This window comes from Daldinia childiae (genome assembly GCF_008694065.1).
Source record: "Daldinia childiae strain JS-1345 chromosome Unknown Scaffold6, whole genome shotgun sequence".
Taxonomy (NCBI): Eukaryota; Fungi; Ascomycota; class Sordariomycetes; order Xylariales; family Hypoxylaceae; genus Daldinia; species Daldinia childiae.
The window spans coordinates 411,564-433,073 of record NW_022984647.1 but is presented as its reverse complement, the minus strand read 5'-3'; the positions used below and the strand labels follow the sequence as shown (position 1 = coordinate 433,073).

The 21,510-nt window shown below is 46.8% G+C and overlaps 5 protein-coding genes across 6 annotated transcripts; 2 read left to right on the top strand and 3 right to left on the bottom strand.

Annotated features, from left to right (window-relative positions):
* Positions 1-2,899: 2,899 nt before the first annotated feature.
* On the top strand, positions 2,900-7,946 carry GL218_06026 (Myosin-1; the record flags this gene model as incomplete). Its single annotated transcript, XM_033582722.1, has 4 exons — positions 2,900-2,951; positions 3,003-3,115; positions 4,212-7,500; positions 7,567-7,946. The coding sequence occupies 4 exons, from the start codon at positions 2,900-2,902 to the stop codon at positions 7,944-7,946; spliced, it is 3,834 nt and encodes a 1,277-aa protein (XP_033434114.1).
* A 435-nt stretch (positions 7,947-8,381) lies between these two features.
* Positions 8,382-9,950, bottom strand: GL218_06025 (Palmitoyltransferase PFA4; the record flags this gene model as incomplete). The annotated part of the gene is made up of 1 exon (XM_033582721.1): positions 8,382-9,950. The coding sequence occupies one exon, from the start codon at positions 9,948-9,950 to the stop codon at positions 8,382-8,384; it is 1,569 nt and encodes a 522-aa protein (XP_033434113.1).
* A 3,848-nt stretch (positions 9,951-13,798) lies between these two features.
* On the bottom strand, positions 13,799-14,340 carry GL218_06023 (RNA-binding protein 8A; the record flags this gene model as incomplete). Its single annotated transcript, XM_033582720.1, has 2 exons — positions 13,799-14,020; positions 14,101-14,340. 2 exons carry the CDS (start codon positions 14,338-14,340, stop codon positions 13,799-13,801), a joined length of 462 nt encoding a protein of 153 aa, XP_033434112.1.
* An 826-nt stretch (positions 14,341-15,166) lies between these two features.
* Positions 15,167-16,570, top strand: GL218_06022 (Monocarboxylate transporter 10; the record flags this gene model as incomplete). Its single annotated transcript, XM_033582719.1, has 1 exon — positions 15,167-16,570. The coding sequence occupies one exon, from the start codon at positions 15,167-15,169 to the stop codon at positions 16,568-16,570; it is 1,404 nt and encodes a 467-aa protein (XP_033434111.1).
* Positions 16,571-16,954: 384 nt separating this feature from the next.
* On the bottom strand, positions 16,955-21,106 carry GL218_06021 (putative rhoptry protein; the record flags this gene model as incomplete). Of its 2 annotated transcripts, XM_033582718.1 has the most annotated exons (4): positions 16,955-19,386; positions 19,438-20,248; positions 20,828-21,009; positions 21,064-21,106. In XM_033582718.1, the coding sequence occupies 4 exons, from the start codon at positions 21,104-21,106 to the stop codon at positions 16,955-16,957; spliced, it is 3,468 nt and encodes a 1,155-aa protein (XP_033434110.1). The 2 variants fall into 2 exon arrangements, with proteins under 2 accessions (XP_033434110.1, XP_033434109.1); XM_033582717.1 differs by lacking the exons at positions 20,828-21,009; positions 21,064-21,106 and having other exon boundaries at positions 19,438-19,537.
* Between the last annotated feature and the right edge of the window lie 404 nt (positions 21,107-21,510).

Below are 21,510 nucleotides of genomic sequence, written 5' to 3'. Positions count from 1 at the left end.
AATTCGTAAAGTGGAAATATCGAAAGTCGAGAGAGAAGTGGAGGGTCTCTATCTCCGCGGCTAAACTACTTTTACCTAACGATGAACCCTCATCAAAGCCCTTCAAAGTAGATAGACTATAGACTATAGACTTCTCGGCAAGTAATCAACGATTTAACTGGAATAGCTGGAGTAGATCAAACGGAAGGGGAGCGTTTCGCGAGCCGTCGATGCGGTGTCAGATTTGCATCCGATGAACACTGATTTTGATCGGACGGTATGTCAGGCACGGATGATATCCAGAATAATACCCTTGTAACCTTGTAATGGTGGGGGGCAGAGTTGAGACGGGCGGTGTTTGGAAGCGCTGCTCTTTGGCGTTTCGACAGGGGGGAGTTGACCCTTAGCCTGCTATGTAGAATATAAGTGCACGTACCTTTCTTATAACAGCACGAACATTCGACGGGGTATGCGAATCGAAATCATGTAAAAATATGATAGGAACCATATTGTCGGAACTGGATGGGTGATCGGGGGTTATTAGGTAGAAATATGCAAGATGTCTTTAACCTGTAAATTAAGCGCCGTAGGTCAAGACGGACGTTTTGTGAAAGCCAATTAATTGAGAGGTTAATAATAAAATAACTATCGAGGCTTGTCCAGGCGGGCGGTTGCTGAACAGCGCGGATTCGTCCAGGTCCAAGGGTAGGATATCGTATGTAGCCAATAGAATGAAGTGAAGCCGTGATAAAGTGACAAATACAACGGGTTTAACCTATCCCGTTGCAGAGAATGTTGCTTTCCCCTTATCCACTTTAGCTTATTCCCCCTCGTTAAACCCCCTGCCCCTGGAATATATCCAAGTTAGACGAGATCCCGTCAACTAGCCTGCAGCATGAACAGATATGCATGTATGTACTAAAATCACCGCATGGAACACTCGCTAGGCTTGTTCGATACAATGGCCTCCCAATAGCGCATAGTAATTTTTGACCATTTTTAGTTGTATCTTCCATGTACGCTTGGCGCTGCCGAGACCCGAGAAGCTACATTTTGTAGCACAAGGGTGACGCCCACGTTGCTGGCCCTGCTGGTCTTGGTCTTGGATCGCCAATGCTCTCCTCCATATTAGATATTCTCGAGAAAAAGTCGTATGATTGTAAAAAAATCAGACCACTTTTGAATAGTATTCTTAAGAGTTGAATATATAAATCCGTAGTAGCCGTCATGCCATTTGAAAAGAAATTCGTCGTATGATTCTTCCATGTCTATTCACAATTGCTACCTTTGGACCCTTGGGATTCGCTTGGTATCGAGAGTGAGACTCACGTCTATTCTCTAGCAAGACAAGGCAAGGCAAGGCAAGGCCTACACCTGCCACCCACTATTTTGTACTGGGTATCGGATCAACGAGAGATTCATCTACGTGTAAGATATTGGAAACAAGGACTTCAGTATCTCACTGCCTTGACTTTCCCATGGCTTCCCATGGCAGCTCAGAAGCCCCGAGCTAACAGCTACCTAAGGTAATGACGATATACCAGATATACCATTGCGCGGTAAGATCCGAAAGATACTGTAACGGCTTTCTCATAGTCAAACAAAACTATCATTTACTGCTCGTCTCACTATAAGCTTTAGGGTAATGATCACACAAAGGCCGACACTAATCGTGAAAGTTGGAGTTTGAGGCGACGCCAAAGATCCTCAGGAGTGCCGCTCGTGTTGCTCATTTGCATCGTGCGGAGTGGTCAGCCTCAGAATACGGCGTTGACGTCGTTTCTGGAACAGTCCGTGAACGCAACCCTGATATTTTGAAACGGTTAGCAGAGCCTCAAGAGTGTGTAGTGTAAGTGCGTATAACCCTTCAAACATTAGCGTATGGACTTAGATGTCGACACTGCATGTAAAGGATACCCCTACGAAAGATCGGCCAATGGTATTGAATAAATATACGGGTCTTCTTACTAAAGCTACATACTTAATGCTTAGCCTTAGACCCTTGTCTACTCTTCGTTCGGCTTCATATCGGAAATGTCCATAGATCGTCCCTAATTATCTACATTGGTCTTATTCCAAAACTATATGTCAGCTAGTTAGGCAAACAAACCCGAGGATCTTAAGCTGAAATATGTCCATATCGATATGTCAATACGTGATTCATTTGGATAGTAACGTGATTCCTCATTAAGAGTGGTTTTCCTGGTTCCCCTATCTTCTTTTGGCATATTCTCTCTACATAGTAGAGTCGATATGAAGTGGAACGTACTTTACTCATCTAACTAGTAACTAGATGTATTATCAACTCATAGTCAATAGCTGCCTAGGTAAGCAGATTAGTTTCTGCCACATCGATATTGTATCATTTCGCTAGACACTCAGACTAGGCCATTCGCATACCCTTGAATCTCATCTGAGAGGCAATCGGGGATACTAACCTATACGAGTATATGGGCACGTGTCTCACCGGCCACAGATTATCCGAGTGGTAAAAGGTATTTCAATAATTAAATCTAGAGTTAGGTACCTAGATAGGTACCTAGGTATTCTTCAAAATCTATGAAATAGATTCGGCGCCTAACTTTGCTATGTAAGAACAATGTCGACGACGTGACGATGCCTGATCATTAATACGAGATGATGCATTTACTTCTTTAGCTATGGTCCAAACAGACCTTATTAAGTCGGCTATTACGTCCAGTCCATGAGGCGCATATGATATCATTAGAATTAGTAGATGATGCGAACAGCGAATGTAGTGACGTCTCTTTCAAACCTTCACTTTAGTAATCCGCTCGACGTATTTGTATTTGAAGCGCTCGAATCACTTCATAGTAAGTGACTGCAGTAATATCTCTTCAGCTCCATTATTCAGTAACTCGTTTGCTACCCGTCTAAACTTTGACTCTATATTTCCAATATGGCACCCAGATACAAGAAAGGCCAAATGGTCACATACAAGCCTGTCGGAGGTGAGCAGACTATATACTATTATCTGGTAGCGACTTATTAATCTTAAGAAGGACCTGGTTCGAACACTCCGGAGAGTACTGGCAAAATTAATGGTGTCCTTACAGAGCCAGGTATCCAGGCGGATAGGAACGTTCAGGCCAGCGCTGATAATCCTCGATACGAGGTGAGTTCTCCCCAAAAGCCATACATAGGTCATAGTAATGGTATGCTAACAACTATGTGTTAGATCATCAATGATAATACCGGGAAGACATCCACAATCTATGAAAGCAACATTCTCGGCTCGGCTTAGTACATAGTAAGTGAGTCGTAGCTAAGTTGCCGTTATATGTGAAGGTACCATCTCTTATAATGTCTCATGTAAGCGGTGGTCGGCATGCTGCAACATAACAGTTAATATTTGGTTGAAAAATCTGAGGGTCGAATTAACTGGTTTATTGCAGTATAGTCATTCCGATGACGGTAATTAAATTACACATAACCCTCAGCTTTGCCGGACGCAGCATGCTTGAATATGTAACTGTCTTACAACCTTGTATTGATGGCTCGAAAATTATTGCTGCCTAAATTAATCTCGCTTGTTCGCCGTATATTACCTATTGAAGGTGATTATGAAGAGACTTAATTATAGCTTATGTGTGACTGAGAGTCGTAAGATGATTGAAGTTTTGCAAGTTGGAAAATAGAAACGATGGTGAATAGAATAAATTATAAGTTGAATAAGGTAATGTCCAGTAACTACCTCCTAAGGTACCTAAAGAGTAAAATGTTCTAGCGTGAATGGCTGACCTAAATTCCAGTGCTATGGAATAACCCCGACTTGGCATTTGCCCTCAGCCACGCCTGCCACGTTACCCAGCCCCATTGAATTACGTCGCAGTGTGATACAGATGTACAGTACCTATTGGCGCTAAACCATAGAATAATGGTGCCTTCTTCAAGGCACCCGAACACTGGAAATACAAAGTCCATCTTCACACATGTAAATCCAAAACCGCGCTCGCGCACAATTATACCGCACACTTTACTTCTCAGGTCGCTACTCATTTGGGATAACTCTAGAATCATATTACAAACCAAACAAAACCCGACACTACAATCTCCCCCCCTTTTTTTATCTCGATCGAAGCCCCTGTCTTACTAAATACGACCCTAACGATACAGATACTGTCCATGCGAGCCCAATATGGTGAGATATATTTATATATGTTTGACTAAAGCAACGCTTCTATACTAACCGTCGTGTACTATAATTATAGGGTATAAGTAGACGACCGAAGGATAAATCAGGCGGAGCGTCCCGCGCTGGTGGCGCAAGAGCGCAAGATGGCGGTGCCAAACCTAAGAAGGCCACTTTCGAAACGACCAAGAAGAAAGAGATAGGAGTTTCTGATTTGACCCTACTTAGCAAAGTATCGAATGAAGCAATAAACGAGAACCTAAAGAAGCGATTCGAAGGCCGCGAGATTTATACCTATATTGGCCATGTCTTGGTTTCCGTTAACCCCTTTAGGGACCTCGGCATTTATACCGACCAAGTCCTCGAATCATACAAGGGAAAGAACCGTTTGGAGATGCCGCCGCACGTCTTTGCGATCGCCGAATCATCATACTATAACATGAAGGCCTACCACGAGAACCAGTGTGTTATTATTTCTGGAGAGTCAGGAGCTGGTAAGACCGAAGCCGCCAAACGGATCATGCAGTACATCGCAAACGTGTCTGGCGGTGAGAGCGGCGAGATCAAACAGATAAAGGACATGGTGCTAGCAACAAACCCGCTGCTTGAGTCTTTCGGAAATGCGAAAACATTAAGAAATAACAATTCCTCCCGGTTCGGAAAGTACCTACAAATACACTTCAACGCCAACGGAGAACCTGTAGGCGCTGACATCACGAATTACCTACTCGAGAAATCACGGGTGGTGGGCCAAATTACCAACGAGCGAAACTTCCACATATTCTACCAATTCTCCAAGGGAGCTTCTGAAAACTACCGGACCATGTTCGGTATTCAAAAGCCGGAGACGTATACTTACCTTAGCCGGTCAAAATGCTACGATGTCGACGGCATAGACGATCTGGCTGACTTCAAGGAAACCTTAGATGCCATGAAGATTATTGGCCTTTCTCAGGGTGAGCAGGACGATGTGTTCCGCATGTTAGCTGCCATTCTCTGGACTGGAAACATACATTTTATCGAAGGCGATGACATGAATGCTGCCGTAGCTGATCAGTCTGTTGTGGATTTCCTCGCATACTTGCTTGAGGTCTCACCCGATGCACTAGTCAAGGGTATAACAATTCGGGTTTTGACCCCAAGGAGTGGAGAGGTAATCGAGTCCCCAGCGAACGCAGCCCAAGCAAATGCTACCAGAGATGCACTTGCTATGGCTATCTATTACAACCTCTTCGATTGGATTGTTGGGAGAATAAACCAGTCACTACAAGCCCGACAGCAGACGAGTAACAATATTGGAATTCTCGATATTTATGGATTTGAAATCTTCGAGAAGAACAGTTTTGAGCAGCTCTGCATCAACTACGTGAACGAGAAGCTACAGCAGATTTTCATTCAACTTACTCTCAAGGCTGAACAAGAAGAATACGCACGGGAACAGATCCAATGGACTCCCATCAAATATTTCGATAATAAGGTCGTATGTGATCTTATTGAGCAGATCAGACCTTCCGGTATCTTCGCCGTCTTAAAGGACGCCACCAAGACAGCCCATGCCGATCCCGCTGCGTGTGATCGTACCTTCATGCAGAGCATTAACGGGATGTCTAACGCCCACCTTACTCCTCGCTCAGGAAGCTTCATTATCAAACATTACGCCGGCGAGGTTAGTTACACCGTCGAAGGAATCACAGATAAAAATAAGGACCAGCTCCTCAAGGGTGTTCAAAATCTGTTCCAGCAGAGCTCGAACCAATTTGTCCATACGTTATTCCCTCATTCAGTAGATCAAGATAACCGCAAGCAACCCCCAACCGCTGGTGATAGAATCAGAACTTCGGCCAATGCTCTCGTAGAGACTTTAATGAAGTGTCAGCCCTCGTATATCCGAACAATTAAACCAAACGAAAACAAATCGCCAACCGAGTACAACGTACCAAATGTCCTACATCAAATCAAGTATCTAGGTCTACAAGAGAACGTTAGGATTCGACGCGCGGGTTTTGCCTACCGTCAATCATTCGAGAAGTTTGTCGAGCGTTTCTTTCTACTGTCTCCTGCTACGTCCTACGCAGGCGAGTATACTTGGCAAGGAACCGAAGAGGCCGCGGTGAAGCAAATCTTGAAGGATACGAGTATTCCGAAGGAAGAATGGCAATTAGGTGTTACGAAGGCTTTTATCAAGTCTCCGGAGACGTTGTTTGCTTTAGAAACCATGCGAGATCGATACTGGCATAACATGGCGACCCGCATTCAAAGAATGTGGAGGGCGTATCTGGCTTACCGCGCAGAGTCAGCCACCCGAATCCAACGATTCTGGCGAAAAAAGAGAGTTGGTGCCGAATATCTACAACTTCGAGATCAAGGCCATAAAGTTTTGCAAGGGCGCAAGGAACGGAGACGTTTCAGTCTACTAGGTTCTCGACGTTTCTTGGGAGATTATCTGGGAACCAACGCGTCAACTGGGCCAGGATTCCATATACGAAGCGCTATAGAACTATCAAGCAACGAGAAGTCTATCTTCTCGTGCCGTGGGGAGGTTCTCGAGGCTAAATTCGGACGATCAAGTAAACCTAGCCCTCGCATTCTCATTGTAACTAATAGCAAGTTCTACATTGTGGCGCAGTCCTTGGTCAATCATGAAGTCCAAATAGTTGTTGAACGTCAAATTCCTTTAGGAGCTATTAAGTTCATCGGGGCTTCATCGTCTCGCGACGACTGGTTCTCGTTGGGGGTTGGGTCACCTCAGGAACCCGATCCGTTACTAAACTGTGTTCTTAAAACAGAACTATTCACGCAAATGCAACGGGCGATGCCTGGCGGTTTCAACTTGAAGATCGGCGAATCGATAGAATACGCTAAGAAGCCAGGAAAGATGCAAATCGTAAAGGTTCTAAAAGACTCGCAACAGGCCGTCGATTTCTACAAGAGCGGGGCAATCCATACACAACCCGGGGAGTCTCCATCGTCAGTATCCAAACCAACGCCAAAAGGCAAACCCGTGCCACCCCGTCCGATTACTCGGGGCAAGCTTATCAAGCCGGGTGGTCCTGGTGGCAGACCTTCTCGAGTCACCAACTCTCGTCCTAGCACTACCAAGCGTGGTCCAGTAGCGCTCCAGACTCCACGACCGGTCCCAGTTCCAACTCCCGCTGCCTCCGTCACAAGCAGCATTCCAAACCATACCCGTAACCAAAGCTCAACATCGTCTGTGCGCGCGCCACCTCCACCGCCGCCGCCCGCCGCTCCTCCAGCAGTGAAGGGCAAGATGACCGCCAAAGTTCTTTACGACTTTGCTGGTCATAAAGAGAACGAACTCTCGATAAGGGCCGGCGAAATCATCGAGATCGTCCAAAAAGAGAACAACGGTATGTAGTGAATTCCTATAGATTAAGTATTTATTCAAGCTGGCAAAGTCCACTGACACACTTTAGGCTGGTGGTTAGCAAAGAACGCTCAAGGGCAGGCGTGGGTACCTGCAGCATACGTCGAGGAGCAAGCAGCAGCCCCTCCGCCAGCACCAGCTCTAGCTCCGCGGGCACCGCCGCCTCCCCCAAGCCAAAACGGCACGGCAACAGCAGCACGGAATAAGCCTACACCTCCACAGCCTCCAGCGAAGCGACCTACTGCTGGGAAGAAGCCTGCAGCACCTCCACAACCCCGGGACTCGGGTATGAGTCTAAACGCAAACGGCGGCTCGGACAACAGTCGTAGTAGTACACCGACGCCCAGTGTTAAGGGCTCCCTAGCTGATGCCTTACTGGCGAGAAAGAACGCTATGCAGATTAAGAAGGATGATGATGACGATTGGTGAAGCAAAGCATCAGAATAGAGTTGCGTTTTGGTGCAGGCGTCGGCTTTGAAATATTTAGTCTATACATAAGAATAGGCGCACGCCAGAATTATAGCGAGACGGGACGGGACGAGACGACCTTCCCAGGAGGCTGCAATTAACGGACGTCAAGTCTCCAGCAAGGCGAGAAGCGAAAGCAGGGCAGGTTAGATATCAAATGGGTTCTACGATTACAAGGAAGCTTGTAAGGTATTGTACGGAGCGAGCACGATATGACATGACAGCCTTGCATAGTAGAACAATAACGTGCTTAGAAAGATGGGTAGATAAGAGAGCAGAACTTGAAAGAGTTGGCAAATTATATTGATATGTATTTATCTTTTTTATCCTATTGTGACATATTCAATAGTAATCGTAAATTACCTTCTAGGCATTACATACATTAGGTACATATCATCACGTATCGTCATCATCTTTCGTGCGTACTTTTCTCCTGCGCATCAGTTCTGCAAGAGGTACGTCTTCATCTTCTACACGAATGAGTTCCTCCTGTACTCGCCGCGGCCGTTCCACTGCCGGCTCGTCGAACTCGGCGTCTTCGTCTACGCCGTAGTCGCCCAGGTGCTCACCATCAGCGTTTACCCAGCCCGATTTTCCCTCGTCCACTATAACCGCGGTAGCGTGTCCCGGTCGTGATCTACCATCGTGCTCGTACGCCTCGTCGATGAAATCATAATCGTGGTCGTTGTTATTGTTATTGTTATCATCGTAGTATTCCGGGGGCATCTCCTCCAACTCTCCTAAGATCCGCGACCGTGACGCTTCCCACCGCCGCAAATCCTGCTCCTGCCGCCGGCGGAACGCCTCCCGTTCGTCGGCAGGGTTGGCCGGGTCGTCGAAGCGCGCTCTTTGTAGCGCGCGGTCGGCTTCGCGCTTGCGTGCGCGCCAGGCTTTCGCGTGCCGGATCTTGTCGGGGTCGGGGGGCGGCCACATGCCCTCGCGGTCGTTGAGGCCGTTTTCTTCGTAGGACCAGCCCGTACCGCTCATTGTTATTATTGTGTCACCACTACTACTGCCGCTACCACTCTCATCTTTTTTCGGGGCTGCGATTCTTGGCTCGCCGGCAAATGGGAGGAACCATAGTAGAGGGTCGCGTGTGCCCATAGCGGCGGCCATGTTTGCGAAGATGCCGATGTCGTAGGGGAACTCGATGGGATCGAGAGTTTCGCGGTCGCCGCCGGGGGCATGTTCACCTGAGCCCCACCATGAGGAGTAGGTGTCGTCGTGGGAGGTTTCGTAGCGGCGCTCGAGCGCGGATTCGTGGCGTTCGATTTCCCAGCTTTCGATCATGGTGGTGTTGAAGAGCCAGCCCTTGAGAGTGGTGATTAAGAGTATACCTAGGGCTAGACTCGTCATACTCGTGGCGAAGGTCAGGACGGTGAGCAACGCGAGTTGTGTCAGCGTGGGCCCGAGATACGCAGGGAGGTGGCGGGTTTCCCAGAGGGCGAAGAAGCGGCGGAAGAGGAAAGTGAGGAGGGTCCAGAGGGAGAGGTTGGTGTACACGAGGAACCGTAGGAAGTGCGGGAAGGTCTGCAGGGAAACGCAGTTGGAGGTCCATGGACAGTGGTGGTCCATCTTGGGAATACAACGACGGCATGTCTTGCAGTGATGCGCGCGAGGCGGCTTGGGTGCTGCACACTTCTTACACCAGCGATGCATCTGTTGCGGATCCAACTCTTCTTCACCTGAGTCGTTGGTGTTCCTCCTCTTGTTCTTAATATAACCCGGCGGGAAGACATATCGGCCTGGGTCAACTGTGCATGCTTTATAGTATGTATACCATAAACATAACACAAGTCCGTTAAAAGTGTAGATCTCGGCGGTCGTGAGGGGGCCCGGGGCAAGATCCGGTGCATTAGCGAATAGCCATTGCGACGTGTAGGCTAGGAAAGCGATTAGAATACAGACGGCGGGGACGGTGAGGCGTTGGAGTACTGGCTCCGTACTGCCGATGAGGAAGGCCATATCGTGAGATTAGGCCATCCAGGTGGAGGTCCGATCCAAAAATAGGTTGGGTAATGAATAATGAATAATGAATGGGAATATCGCAACAGATTAATTTAACCTAGGTACTAAAGTTAAATGCTAAAGTTAGATGCTAAAATGACGCGGTGCCGTGGCTTCGGGCGCGACGTCACTTATGCAGGAACAGACAGGGATCAAATACTTAGGTTGTTACGTAAACAAATATAGGCTTAGGATGATATGGCTTTATTAAATATCTAGCAAAGCAATCTACCCTTTGTTTATATCAGATATTGAATGAGACTCCCCCTTTTTATTACTATGAAATTCAGTAGCCCTAAGGAATCATCTTCAGATACTTCCTTAGCCATACAAACAACGCCCCAAGTCGCAGCTACCACTTTTCCGTCTCCGCCTTCGATTTGATATTTTTCTCGTCAATACCCACAAACTCGAAGATTTCGGGAGCAGAAGCGGGAAGAGGCTTGGGCTCAGATTTCATGATGATGTCCCGGCTAACCAACATCCGGATACAATTCTCCCCGATGAATTGAACGCCGACCTTATACCCCCCTTCCCACTTGTCAGACCAGTATCTCTTCAAGCTTGGGTATTCTGGGACATGAGACAATGAAAACTCAAACTGGTAGTCGCAGTTTACATAAATGTACCCTGTAATTCTCGATTCCGTCTTAGCAGATGAAGCTTTTGCTTGACTGAAGCTTGGCTCGCCGTCGGATCTGGATATTTTTTCATAGAGAGTAAGACTTGTCCAGCAGTGCTCTTCTTCATGGCGGCGGTAAAAGTTCTCCCAGTAATCTATAGAGTAGAGTTGGAACTTTTTATATGTGAGGGAGTAGTCAGAGTCGTATTTAGACCTTTTTGCCGGGGCTGTATATATAGGATGGAAGATGATAGGGTGAGTTTTCCTTTTCTCCCTTTTCTCCCTCTTCACCTTCTTCACCTTCTCTTTTTTCTCCTTCTTCTCCCTTTTCTTCTTCTTTCTTTTCCTCCTCTCTTCCTTGAGACCTTCATAGACTGCCCGGACGCTCTCGACATTGTGTCGGTGGTTCTCTAGCATCTTTTGAGTTTGTGTTTCCCAAAGCTCGTCCTCATCTTTTCGTATCATCTTGTGGCATTCACGCAGTTCCTTAAGGTTATAGTACTGGCGAGCGTCAGACCCATCATACGACCTTTCAGAGACACTGCATGGTTCCGGATAACATTCGCATTCAAATTCGGGTTCTTCCGCTGCCTTGCAGTGACACTCAAAGTCATCCTCCTCCTCCTCCTCCTCCTCAAGTTCGGACAAATCCTCATCAAAAATATCTCTTGGCAACTCGGGGTATCCATCTTCGTCGTCCCATTTAGAGCTCCTGATGCGCCGATACCATGCTGGCAAATCAGCGAGTGTCTTGGTAACCTTTTTGGCCTTCTCCATCTTGAATTTGGGTCTTTTATTTTTTGATGATTTTCATTCCCTCTTGTATGGAAGATGATTAAGAAGTTGTAAATTATTTTTGTGTTAAAAATGTAAGGAGTTTCCGGCCGGTCCTCGCGCTGTGGTGTTCTAGTGGCGTTGCTATGAGTACTTTAAGGCACTCCTTTTAGTCTAGCAATTGTGTACCGAGGTAAATTTGGCTATTATCGTTGAAAGGCAGGGAGCTGCAAATTTTCTAAGGCAGTGTTGGCTTGAAGGAAAGTACATTGGTAACCAAAATGATCAGTCTACAATCTTTACGTAGGAACTTTCCTCAGGTATCACGCCAACTGCAACCTAATTAGCCAGACTGTAAAGAGAGGTAGGTAGTTTGGACAACAGGTTGGCAGGTGGATATATCATGCGCTAAAAACAAGGACATTAAATTTAAAAATATGTAAGTTCTGATATAGGTATCGGTAGCAAATACTACAACTACACACATGTTTCCGTAATGACTATTCCATGATTTAGGTAAGTATGCTACCAGAAATACTCCCTTGTCTAAGTTTCCATAAATGCCTAACCTAAAATAAGCTAACAAAACACATAAAACACAAATGAATAGATAAATCCTCTCTACAGAGAAACTATAATGGCTACCCAGGTCAGAAGTATCTAAATACTCATATAGTCAATAAATACATCGAAATAGGTCCACTCCCGACCAACCCCTAAAGTATCTTTAAAGCTTAACTAGTAATATATGAAGTATAATAAGCCTTGACATAAATGTCTATAACCTCATGAACCTTGATATCTATGTTGGGGGGATATACTTAGTGGCTAGCCGCATAGTTAAAATCACGTTAACACTCAGACACCATGGGCAACCTTCTATAGGTCAAAGCCTAGGTCAAAGCCAAAGCCAAAGCGAAACCTGTATATATATATCATAGCAGCTCCTATAAACATCCCTCTCCTTCATCATCAACTTAGCAATTTCGCATACAGAAAATCCCATCTCACACTCAAACATCACCACTTAATCTCAAAAACACACTCCAACCAAGCACGCAAAATGCAACTCAAGCTCCTTGCCCTCCTCGGGGCCCTAGCCACCATCGCCGGCGCACGAAACAACACTACAGTTGTTCAAAATAATACCGCCGTTGCTCAAAACAGCACCATCGTCGCGCAAAACCACACCATCATAATCCACGACAACCTCGTCGACATCATCAACATCTTCCCCAGATGCTCGCTGCAGTGCTTCTCTGACGTCATCCACCTCAACAGATGCCGTGTGAAGGACTTGGATTGCTTTTGTCACTGGGCGTTGGTCATATCCGATAACATGACGCCCTGTATGAATCACCAATGCAAAGGATCCCATAATGGTAATTATCTTCTCCCCTACCGGTGTTTGTCTACAGTTGGCTACCTAGTTAGCTGGTCATGCGTGATAGGCTTGTTACTAATAAGAGAATAGACGTCAGAGCTCGGATCTGGGATTTATGCCATCGATGGAATGAGAATCCCCCTGCGGCCGAGGTGGAGGCTGCCAAAATCTTGATGAGGAAACGAATTGTCGATCAGTATGATTGGCTGGATCCTCCCATAGGCAGCAGTAGAATCGTAGCAGAGCCTGACATAACTGTGGTGGGCGCAGCGGCAGCGGCAGCGGTAGCGTTGATGATTTAGATGGACTATTCCAATCTTTGGCATAGCCACAGAAATAGTAGAGTTTATGGTATATTTATGGTTCGATAAGGGTTTGGCAAGCTGCTCACAGACATTGGATAGAGCTACGGCATATATGGATCATGGTATTGGGACTAGAGAATGCCCTAGCTATGCTCAGATATAGCGAAACTTATTGCTTTGGGTGTAATGGCACACTTAAGACGTCCGGGAGGCTAGCTCTCGTGTCTGTGCCATATTATAGCAAAACAGAATACGTCAGGTGGTTTACTACTAACCTAGAGAACAATTCTGAAATTTAATGCATGAAAACCATTGCCTCTATTTTCACCCAAAAAGTGTATAATTTGACTGTACCCAAAGAGGAATTTCATTATCTCAATTATCAAGAATCTGTTTTAAGTAGCAGACGGCTTGCAACTATAGTTTTAGCAAGTAGAGAGAATTCTCAATGATTCAAGGTCAAGCATAAACGTTGACAATATTTAATGTCAAACGACTGCATGATAGGTTAGTAAGGATAGGTTAAAGGAGAGTCAAGATATATCTATACCTATACGGAAGGGTTTCTCATGCCGACATGTCTTTTTATTCTGGTGACATGTCGGCTAAGACCAGCATGGGCAACCGGATGCCCAATATTATCCGAATGCTTTTCCTCCTAAGGCAACCAAGGCAACTAAGGCAATTAAGTATTGTCGAAGGACTTATATTGATTCTCTCATCATTCTGCAGCATCATCCTTGTGTCCTTCCGGACTACGACTTCGGCTCCGTCCTCTACCACGGTGAGATTGTCGGGGTCCCCTATTATTACCCTTACCCGGAGGTGGTCTAACGAAAGCAAAGTCGACGTTAATGACTTGGTCTAGCAGCCTCGTCTGGTGTGCGCCATCGATAGCGGCACGCGCTTCGTCAAGGGTAGCGTACTCGATGAGAGCGTAACCCTATTTCTCAATAGAAATATTAGAATTCGGATTTCCTTACATATAGCGTGTAGAATGGGTTTAGGGATTTGTTGATTTACCTTAACGTAACCACTACGACGATCTAGATTTAAATGTAGATTCTTGATCTCCCCGAAATCGGCAAATTTGTCGTGAATTGTCTCCTCGTCAGCTTCTTCGTGTACATTGGTAACCATAATGATCCAACCCTCGATCGATCGCACGGCCGTGGCCTTGGTATGCGTTTGCATGTCGCTAACCTTAGCTTGAGTAGCTTGGGGGGAGCCAGGCTCATCGATTTCCATTTCGACGTCCGCCATAATGATGAAACTTTTTAATTTTACGTAGGGTTAAATATTTCGATAGTATTTGCGGGGAGCTCGAGTAATGTTGTCGCTTTATTGTTGTCTTGTATGCAATGCAATTCAGCCTCAAGAGTTTGCGACGTGAACCTCGAGAGTTGAGAGTTGAGAGTTGAGAATTGGTGGGACGAAAGTATGGAAAGAATTAAAGAATTAAGATTTGATTGGTCAAAGCTATTAGTGACTAATGACGCGGGACGTGCCACCTAAGTACCTAAGTACCTATGTATATCCTCTATCCCTTTTACTTCCATATCCCCTGAATAACAACATTTTGTATCAAGGTATAATGATGATGCATACCCCATAACTACCACCTCCTATGAACTATCACGCCCTTCTCATGTAGGCTTATAAACTTATATTAGGTACCTATATACTTTACGTATCTAAACGAACCAACCACAAATTAACTCTCTATATTTGCCGGTCCAACCTCACGAGATCAATTACTCTATTTATCAAATCCCACTCTCGAGATAGACTCAAAACTCAATAGGAATCGCGATGTCGGAGTGTAACTATAACATGATTGGTTCCTTTTGCTGATCTACGGCATCATCCCCGGAGACATAGGGCGCAATCCTTGATTATCCAACCGGAATCATTATACTTACCCCGGTATCCATTACGACCCTCCTTTTGCTGATGTATAGAGCTAGACATTATATAGATAAGTTTAAAGAAGGTAGGTATAAGTGAAGCTTAGATGCCGCCTCGTAGATACTAACCTACCAACTATTATATCTCTATATGTAAGCTACGTGACATGACTCCCTAGAAAATGTCTACACAACAAATCCAGCTACAGGACCTCCCGATAGACCACCTTTCTACCCCCAGGTTAGAAGAAGATGGCAGTAGACCACCAGAACCTCTCCCAACCCAGACTTCGCCGTCCGTTCAGCCGGCTGACCGCAGCAAGGCCGCCTACCTTGTATTATCCGGCTGCGTGCTGATCCAGGCGCCTATATGGGGATATTCGCTCGCCTTCGGTATCTTCCAAGAGTACTACACCACCCACGGGACTGCCGTGCTCCCCGACGGTCCCGGAACCCCCGGCACAATTGCCAGTATTGGCAATGCCCAGACGGGAATATTGTACCTGATGATGCCAGCCACTTTCATACTTCTAACACGGTACCCGTATCTACGGCGTTGGTGCGGACCCCTCGGACTTCTCATCACTACCGCTTGCCTTATCGCGTCATCTTTCGCAACCTCGGCGCGTCAACTAATCGCCATCCAGGGGGTCTTGCATGCCATTGGATGCGGCCTGCTGTTCAGCCCTACGTCGCTGTGTCTCGACGAGTGGTTCTCGGAGCGTAAGGGGCTTGCGTACGGCGCCATGTGGGCGAGCAAGAGCACCGTCGGGGCTGGTATGCCGTTTCTAACAGACGCATTGCTTAATCGGTTCGGCGTCGGTACTACCCTGCGTGCCTATGCTATCTCTTCAGCTCTCCTCACGATCCCGCCGTTATTCCTCATGCGTGAATACCCTACCACCACTACATCAGAAGAGTACGAGCGACAAGGACGCCAAAGACAAGGTCATGTCTCCTTTGCTTTTGCCCGACATTCTATCTTCTGGATCCTGCAGTGCGGCAACATTCTACAGTCGCTTGGCTACCTCATGCCCTCTACATACCTTGCCTCGTATGCATACGCGCTGGGCTTTCCCTCCATAACAGGCCCCATCTTCCTTGCACTAATCTCTTTAGCCTCCGTACCGGGTTCGCTCTTAATCGGGCTTCTGAACGATACCGGACTTGCACCCACGACCGTGATCCTGATCTCGTCCCTAGGTAGCGCACTGGCCGTCTTCCTCCTCTGGGGTTTGGGTGGGCACCAAGTTGCGGTCTTAGTTGTCTTCACCATCATGTACGGTTTCTTCGCCGGCGGTTTTAGTTCCACTTGGTCCGGTATCCTGCAAGAGATGAAGCGCCGCGACGGCGCTATTGACACGGGTTTGATTTTCGGGATGCTGCTTGGCGGCCGCGGTCTCGGCTTCGTGCTCAGTGGACCCATAGGGGGAGCTTTGCTTGAGGCAAACAGGTTGAAGACGGAGGATTTCTCGGGGTACGCTACGCAGTATGGTCCTATGATCATCTATACTGGGCTAACCGCAACCCTCGGTGCTTGGGGTTGGTTCTGGACAATAGGGAAACGAGCGATGAGAGCCCTATAACAAGACTAGATAGATCATACCTCGGTACCTGTTATCTAAATTTAAATCTACGGATGACGGTCAGTCATACGTACCTGGTTATAATATTTCACAGATAGTCACTGCTTGTCGATAGAAAAGTTTCATAATTTATTCAATTATGCAATGTAGCAGCGCCCTTCCGTGGATGCGCGTGACCTAGGTATGGCCTTTACAATAGGCTCCTAATTATACAATGAATGCATTTCATGCAGACTCCTTTTTGTAAACCTAACAATGCATGAGCCTCGTGACTTAATCAAACCGCAAAACTCCAATGGCCAAGGACCCCCGAGTCCTTCCAATAATCCACCACTTCGGTGGCTTAACCCAAGATAAAAACTCCGAATGCTCGCCATACCTCCTTCAGATACCAAGGACGCCGTTCCATGAATGATCCTTGCTCATCGCACCGTGTAAGGTGTACTCGACGAACTCTGCCGTCATCTCCTGACCGCTCGCCTTCTGCCCTTCGAGGGCATCGTAGAGATAGTAAATCTGATCTCTCTTCAGGTCTCTTACTTTCCTGATCTTGTCGATCTCAAAACCCAATCGCTTCCACGTCTTACGGTTGATCGACGGGTCGCATTTATCGAATTCTACAGCTCTCTTTTGGAAAGCTTCTTTGAGATGTTGCTCCTCGTCTTCCAAAGACCTTATAACCTTGGCTAAGGCCATTGCCGGGTCTTGCGATGGGCGCATTGTACGCTGATCTTCGCACTCTTGTGTCTCTGCAACTCGGTCTGTGACGGGAATCGGCTTCTTTGCACGGATGGGCCTCTGACCAGAACCGCGAGAATTGATTCGTGAGCAGACAATGCAGTTACCGCAGTCATGATCGTGACAGAGGTTATCGAGAACACGCTTGGCATCCTTGGAAAGCTCGTTCTTGGTAGTACTAGCATTCTGCTTCTCGGCCATCTTCCTCTGTCCGAGTGTGATATCATCAATAAATAAAGCTGAGGTCATATTATCTTCATGATCTGTATCCATATCGAATCGTGCACTGTCCGAGTTGCGACGATGGAATTTATCCATGTCCGAAATCTCGCTGGGAATGCTCATACCCGACTTGACACTAAATCGACCCGTAAGGTCTGGTTCTGGCACTGATCGAGATTCCTTTGTGGCACGTTCTGTATGGGTTTTCATCAAGTCATCATGCATGGCTGGTTGGCCAAATGAGACTTTTCGAGGGTTAGTGTCGTCCGGCTTCGACTTCCGCACTCCAGTAACCGGGTCGGTTGTCTTATTTCGCTTCTGCGTGTCCTCGAATCCTGTTTCGGTTATAGTGCGGTTTGTCTTCTGTTTCTGAGAGTTCAACCGAGAAGGTTGAGACTCCTTTAGAATTCCAACAGGCTGGGATTTGCCTGTTTCTGCCCGTGCCTTAGACGTCCCAGAAACGACCTTTTGTGAACTTATAGATCGGGGTCGACTATTGGGCACAAAAAGTCGTGGAAGACTTGGGCTAGCCGGCTCACTTATATCATCATCGTCAAAAAACGATTCGTTGTCGCTTGAGTCGTCAGGTCGAGTATCGTTTCGAACTTGACGGAGAGCATCTCGTAATTTAGGCATTTCACCTTGGGTAAAAATGCTCGCAAAGTCGGACCCCTGTGTGAGGTCAATCTGTTGCGTGTAGTCATCCTGCATAGGTATATCGGTTTGAGATGTGGTGCTTCTAGCTGTGGTCTCACTAACCGCTGGCTTGCCCTTTGGTTCAGCAATGCGTGTTGTCTTTGCATGCTGCTTCTTGCTTACAGTACTCATAAAGTCCTTGATTTCTTGAGTAATCTGACGAGCCTCGTTAATAGCGTCTGTTCTCCTATTGAGTTCAGACTGAAGCTTGGCTTCTTGAATGGCACTTTTCTTCAGCTTGTTTGCCAGAGCTGACTCTTTGTCGGTAATGAGCTCCAACTGCTGCGTCAAGGCTGTGTGCTGCTCTTCGTACATGGCAACTTCCTCTCTGCTTTCCTTCACAATCTGTTCGAATCGTTCACCAATTTGATTCAATTGCTCCTTATAACGCGCATTTGAGCGACCAAGTCGTCGTTTCTCTTGCTCAAGAGCCACCCGTTTGGATGCAAAATCGGCTTCCAGATCAATAACCTGTTGTTGAAGCTCGGCATTCTCCTTAGAAAGCTCGCGGTTCTGCACCTCGAGACGATACTTGATATCCTTGAAATCGACAGACACTTCACCGGTCTCTGCATTGGTGGCATCAAGCAGTTTCCGTAATCGAGCGACATTATCTTGTAACTCGTGTGTTTGTCGATCAAGTAAAGAGTTCTGCTGCTTGAGGACCTTATTGTCGTTAAAAAATTCATCATTGTGACGCTCGAGGCTAAGATTGTCTTGCTTGAGCATGTCTTTCTCCTCTGAAAGCAGCTGATGCTCGCGGCGGAGCGCCTCTAATTCCGCCTTGGTGCCCTTGAGTTCTTGCTCCAGTAACCCATTTTGTTGGGAAATGTCCTCATTGTGTTCCCGGAGCGATTGGTTTTCTTCTAGCAAAGATTTCCACTTTTGTCGGATCGAGCTGTTATCCTTGCGCAAGGATCTATTCTCCACTTCGAGTGTATTGCCGTCTTGAGAATTATCATCACGCTGTGATTTGAGTTGACGACGAGCTATATTGAGTTCGGATTGAAGCTGCTTTATCTTGTCCGAATACTCAGTCGAGGTCTTTAGAGCTTCATCGCGCTCAGCGACGTACGATTCAGTATGAATTTCGTTGATACTGATCTTCCGGTTTGCCTTATCTAGGCGGGCCTGCAGAGAGCTGACTTGCTCTTCCAATTCTAAAAATTCATTTAGCGACTTATTAGATGAGCTGGAGGAAAAGAACCTACGATTCTTCTGCGCACTAAGATGATCTATTATCGAACTCTCCGAGTCGGAGCCCATAGCACTGTCCTTCCGAGACTTGTACTTGGCAATCTGCACATGCATATCTTCGATCTCTTCATGCAGTTGTTCGGCCTGTTTTGTAACAAGCTCATCATGCTCTCTTAGAGCATGAATTTCATCCTTGATCTTATCCAAGGATACGAAAATCTTCTCCTCGTCCTCTGGAATCGAAAGCGCTTCAATATCGGCATGGTGATCCGGGTAAATCATAGACTCGCGGTCGTGGACTTTGCCGTGTTTGACGAAGATAGGTATGCCATTCCGGAGGGATGACAGCTTCAGAGCACCCGATAGAAAGTCGTTCATGTAGGAAAGATTAGGTATAAAGAAAGACCGGGCGGTCTGATTAGGTGTAGTAGGGCTAGCTATATGATCTGTTCCTGGTTGTCGCTCTGCATTAGCCCTAGCGGCATTTTGTAGCTGTGGCGATAGTTGCGACTTAGGGGAAACCTGTCTGGATGGCTGCTCCTTGGATTCGGCCTGTTTGGTCTGGGCCGTCTTGAGCGTCTCGAGTAGGGCTGTAACATTGCCACGTCGAGGCTTCGACCTTTTTGCGGCATTGGATACTGACTGTGGACGGTTTCCTTGCTCTTGTAGATCCCGCCGGGGTTGTGCTAGCGGTTCGGGAAAATCTAATGAGCATTCGGACTCGTCTTCGACTCTTGGTTGCATCTGAGCCCTTGATCGGGAAGGGCCTTGCTCCGTCGCAGTTATTCGATCCTTGGCTGTGTTTGTTGCTTTTGTATTACCAACCTAAAAACAGAATGTCAGCCGATGAATTCCAACAATTATAGAGTAGAAAAAAGTTACATTTTGTGTCGCAATAGAACCATGAAAATGTACAGAAGGTCGAAATCCAGACTGTGTTACAGAACGATCGCGTAAGCAAGAGCGCAGGGCGGAAATAGAAATGGAAGAACTAGAAATAGGTGTAGAAACTGAAGACTCGGAAATAGGAGAATCGACGGAAATAGAGAAATCAGTACGAAAAGCGGAATCATTGCACTGTTTTGCAGTAGCAATGCTGCCCTTGAGAGGAATATCCTGGGCAGCAGGCAAGACTTCCTCACGCAAGCTTCGGACATTTGTCGTGGCTTCGCTCGGATGTAAGCAACCAGGGCTATTTTCACGGGTAGGCGTTCGACGACCACTCGCCTAGAGTAATCGATCTGTCCGCGCGACACGGGCAGCATGAACAGCTCGGTCGACTTCCCTGTTCACGTCCCGAAATTGCTGCGCAAGGGTGAGGATATCCTGCCTTGCGCCTTCCAGCGACTCTAATCCAGCAAAAGGCATACGCGGCTTGACATTATCTAGAAAGTTTGTACTAACCTTATCTCTATTAGACGCTTCTGCCCTAGGGGTAGCGCCCACCGATGAGTTAGGGCTTCCAAGAGGTGTCAAGTTCTCCTTTTCCTTAGAGACTGGGACGTCGTCACTACCAGTTTCCCACATGTCCTTCTCGTCCTCGAGTCCATTATGATTCCAACGGCTCCATTCGGGGAAGGTTCGTCCTAGTACAGAAGTATTAATGTTTAGAGAGGATGGTTGAGGGGCCTTAGCGCTACGCATGGCAGCTTGGCTCGGTAGGTTGATAGATAAGTCGTCCATTTGTCGTGTCGATTCACCTTGAGGACCGGTAATATTCGAGGTAAGTGTGATGGTTCCGTGGGAACCAGTAGATGAAGGTGGTGAATTAAAAGGATTCTCAGTATTCTGATGCATCTCCCTAAGGATGCGAGACTGATATCTGCTCGTTTTCGACTCCATGTGATCCGTCACGCGTTAAACGCGATTAGGATGGAATCGAAGGATATAGTAAAACTAAGGTACCAACTAGGGCAATATAATGATGCGTAAGCATCAAGAGACGCGTTGATAAGCGTGTAAATATAGGTGAGCGATTCAATCGCGATTCTAGAAGAAGGGTGTGGAAAATTGATGATGCTGCAGGCGTTGCCTAGCAGATGGGATGGTTGAGGAAAGACGCGTCCAAGCAGTGATCAATGTCAGAG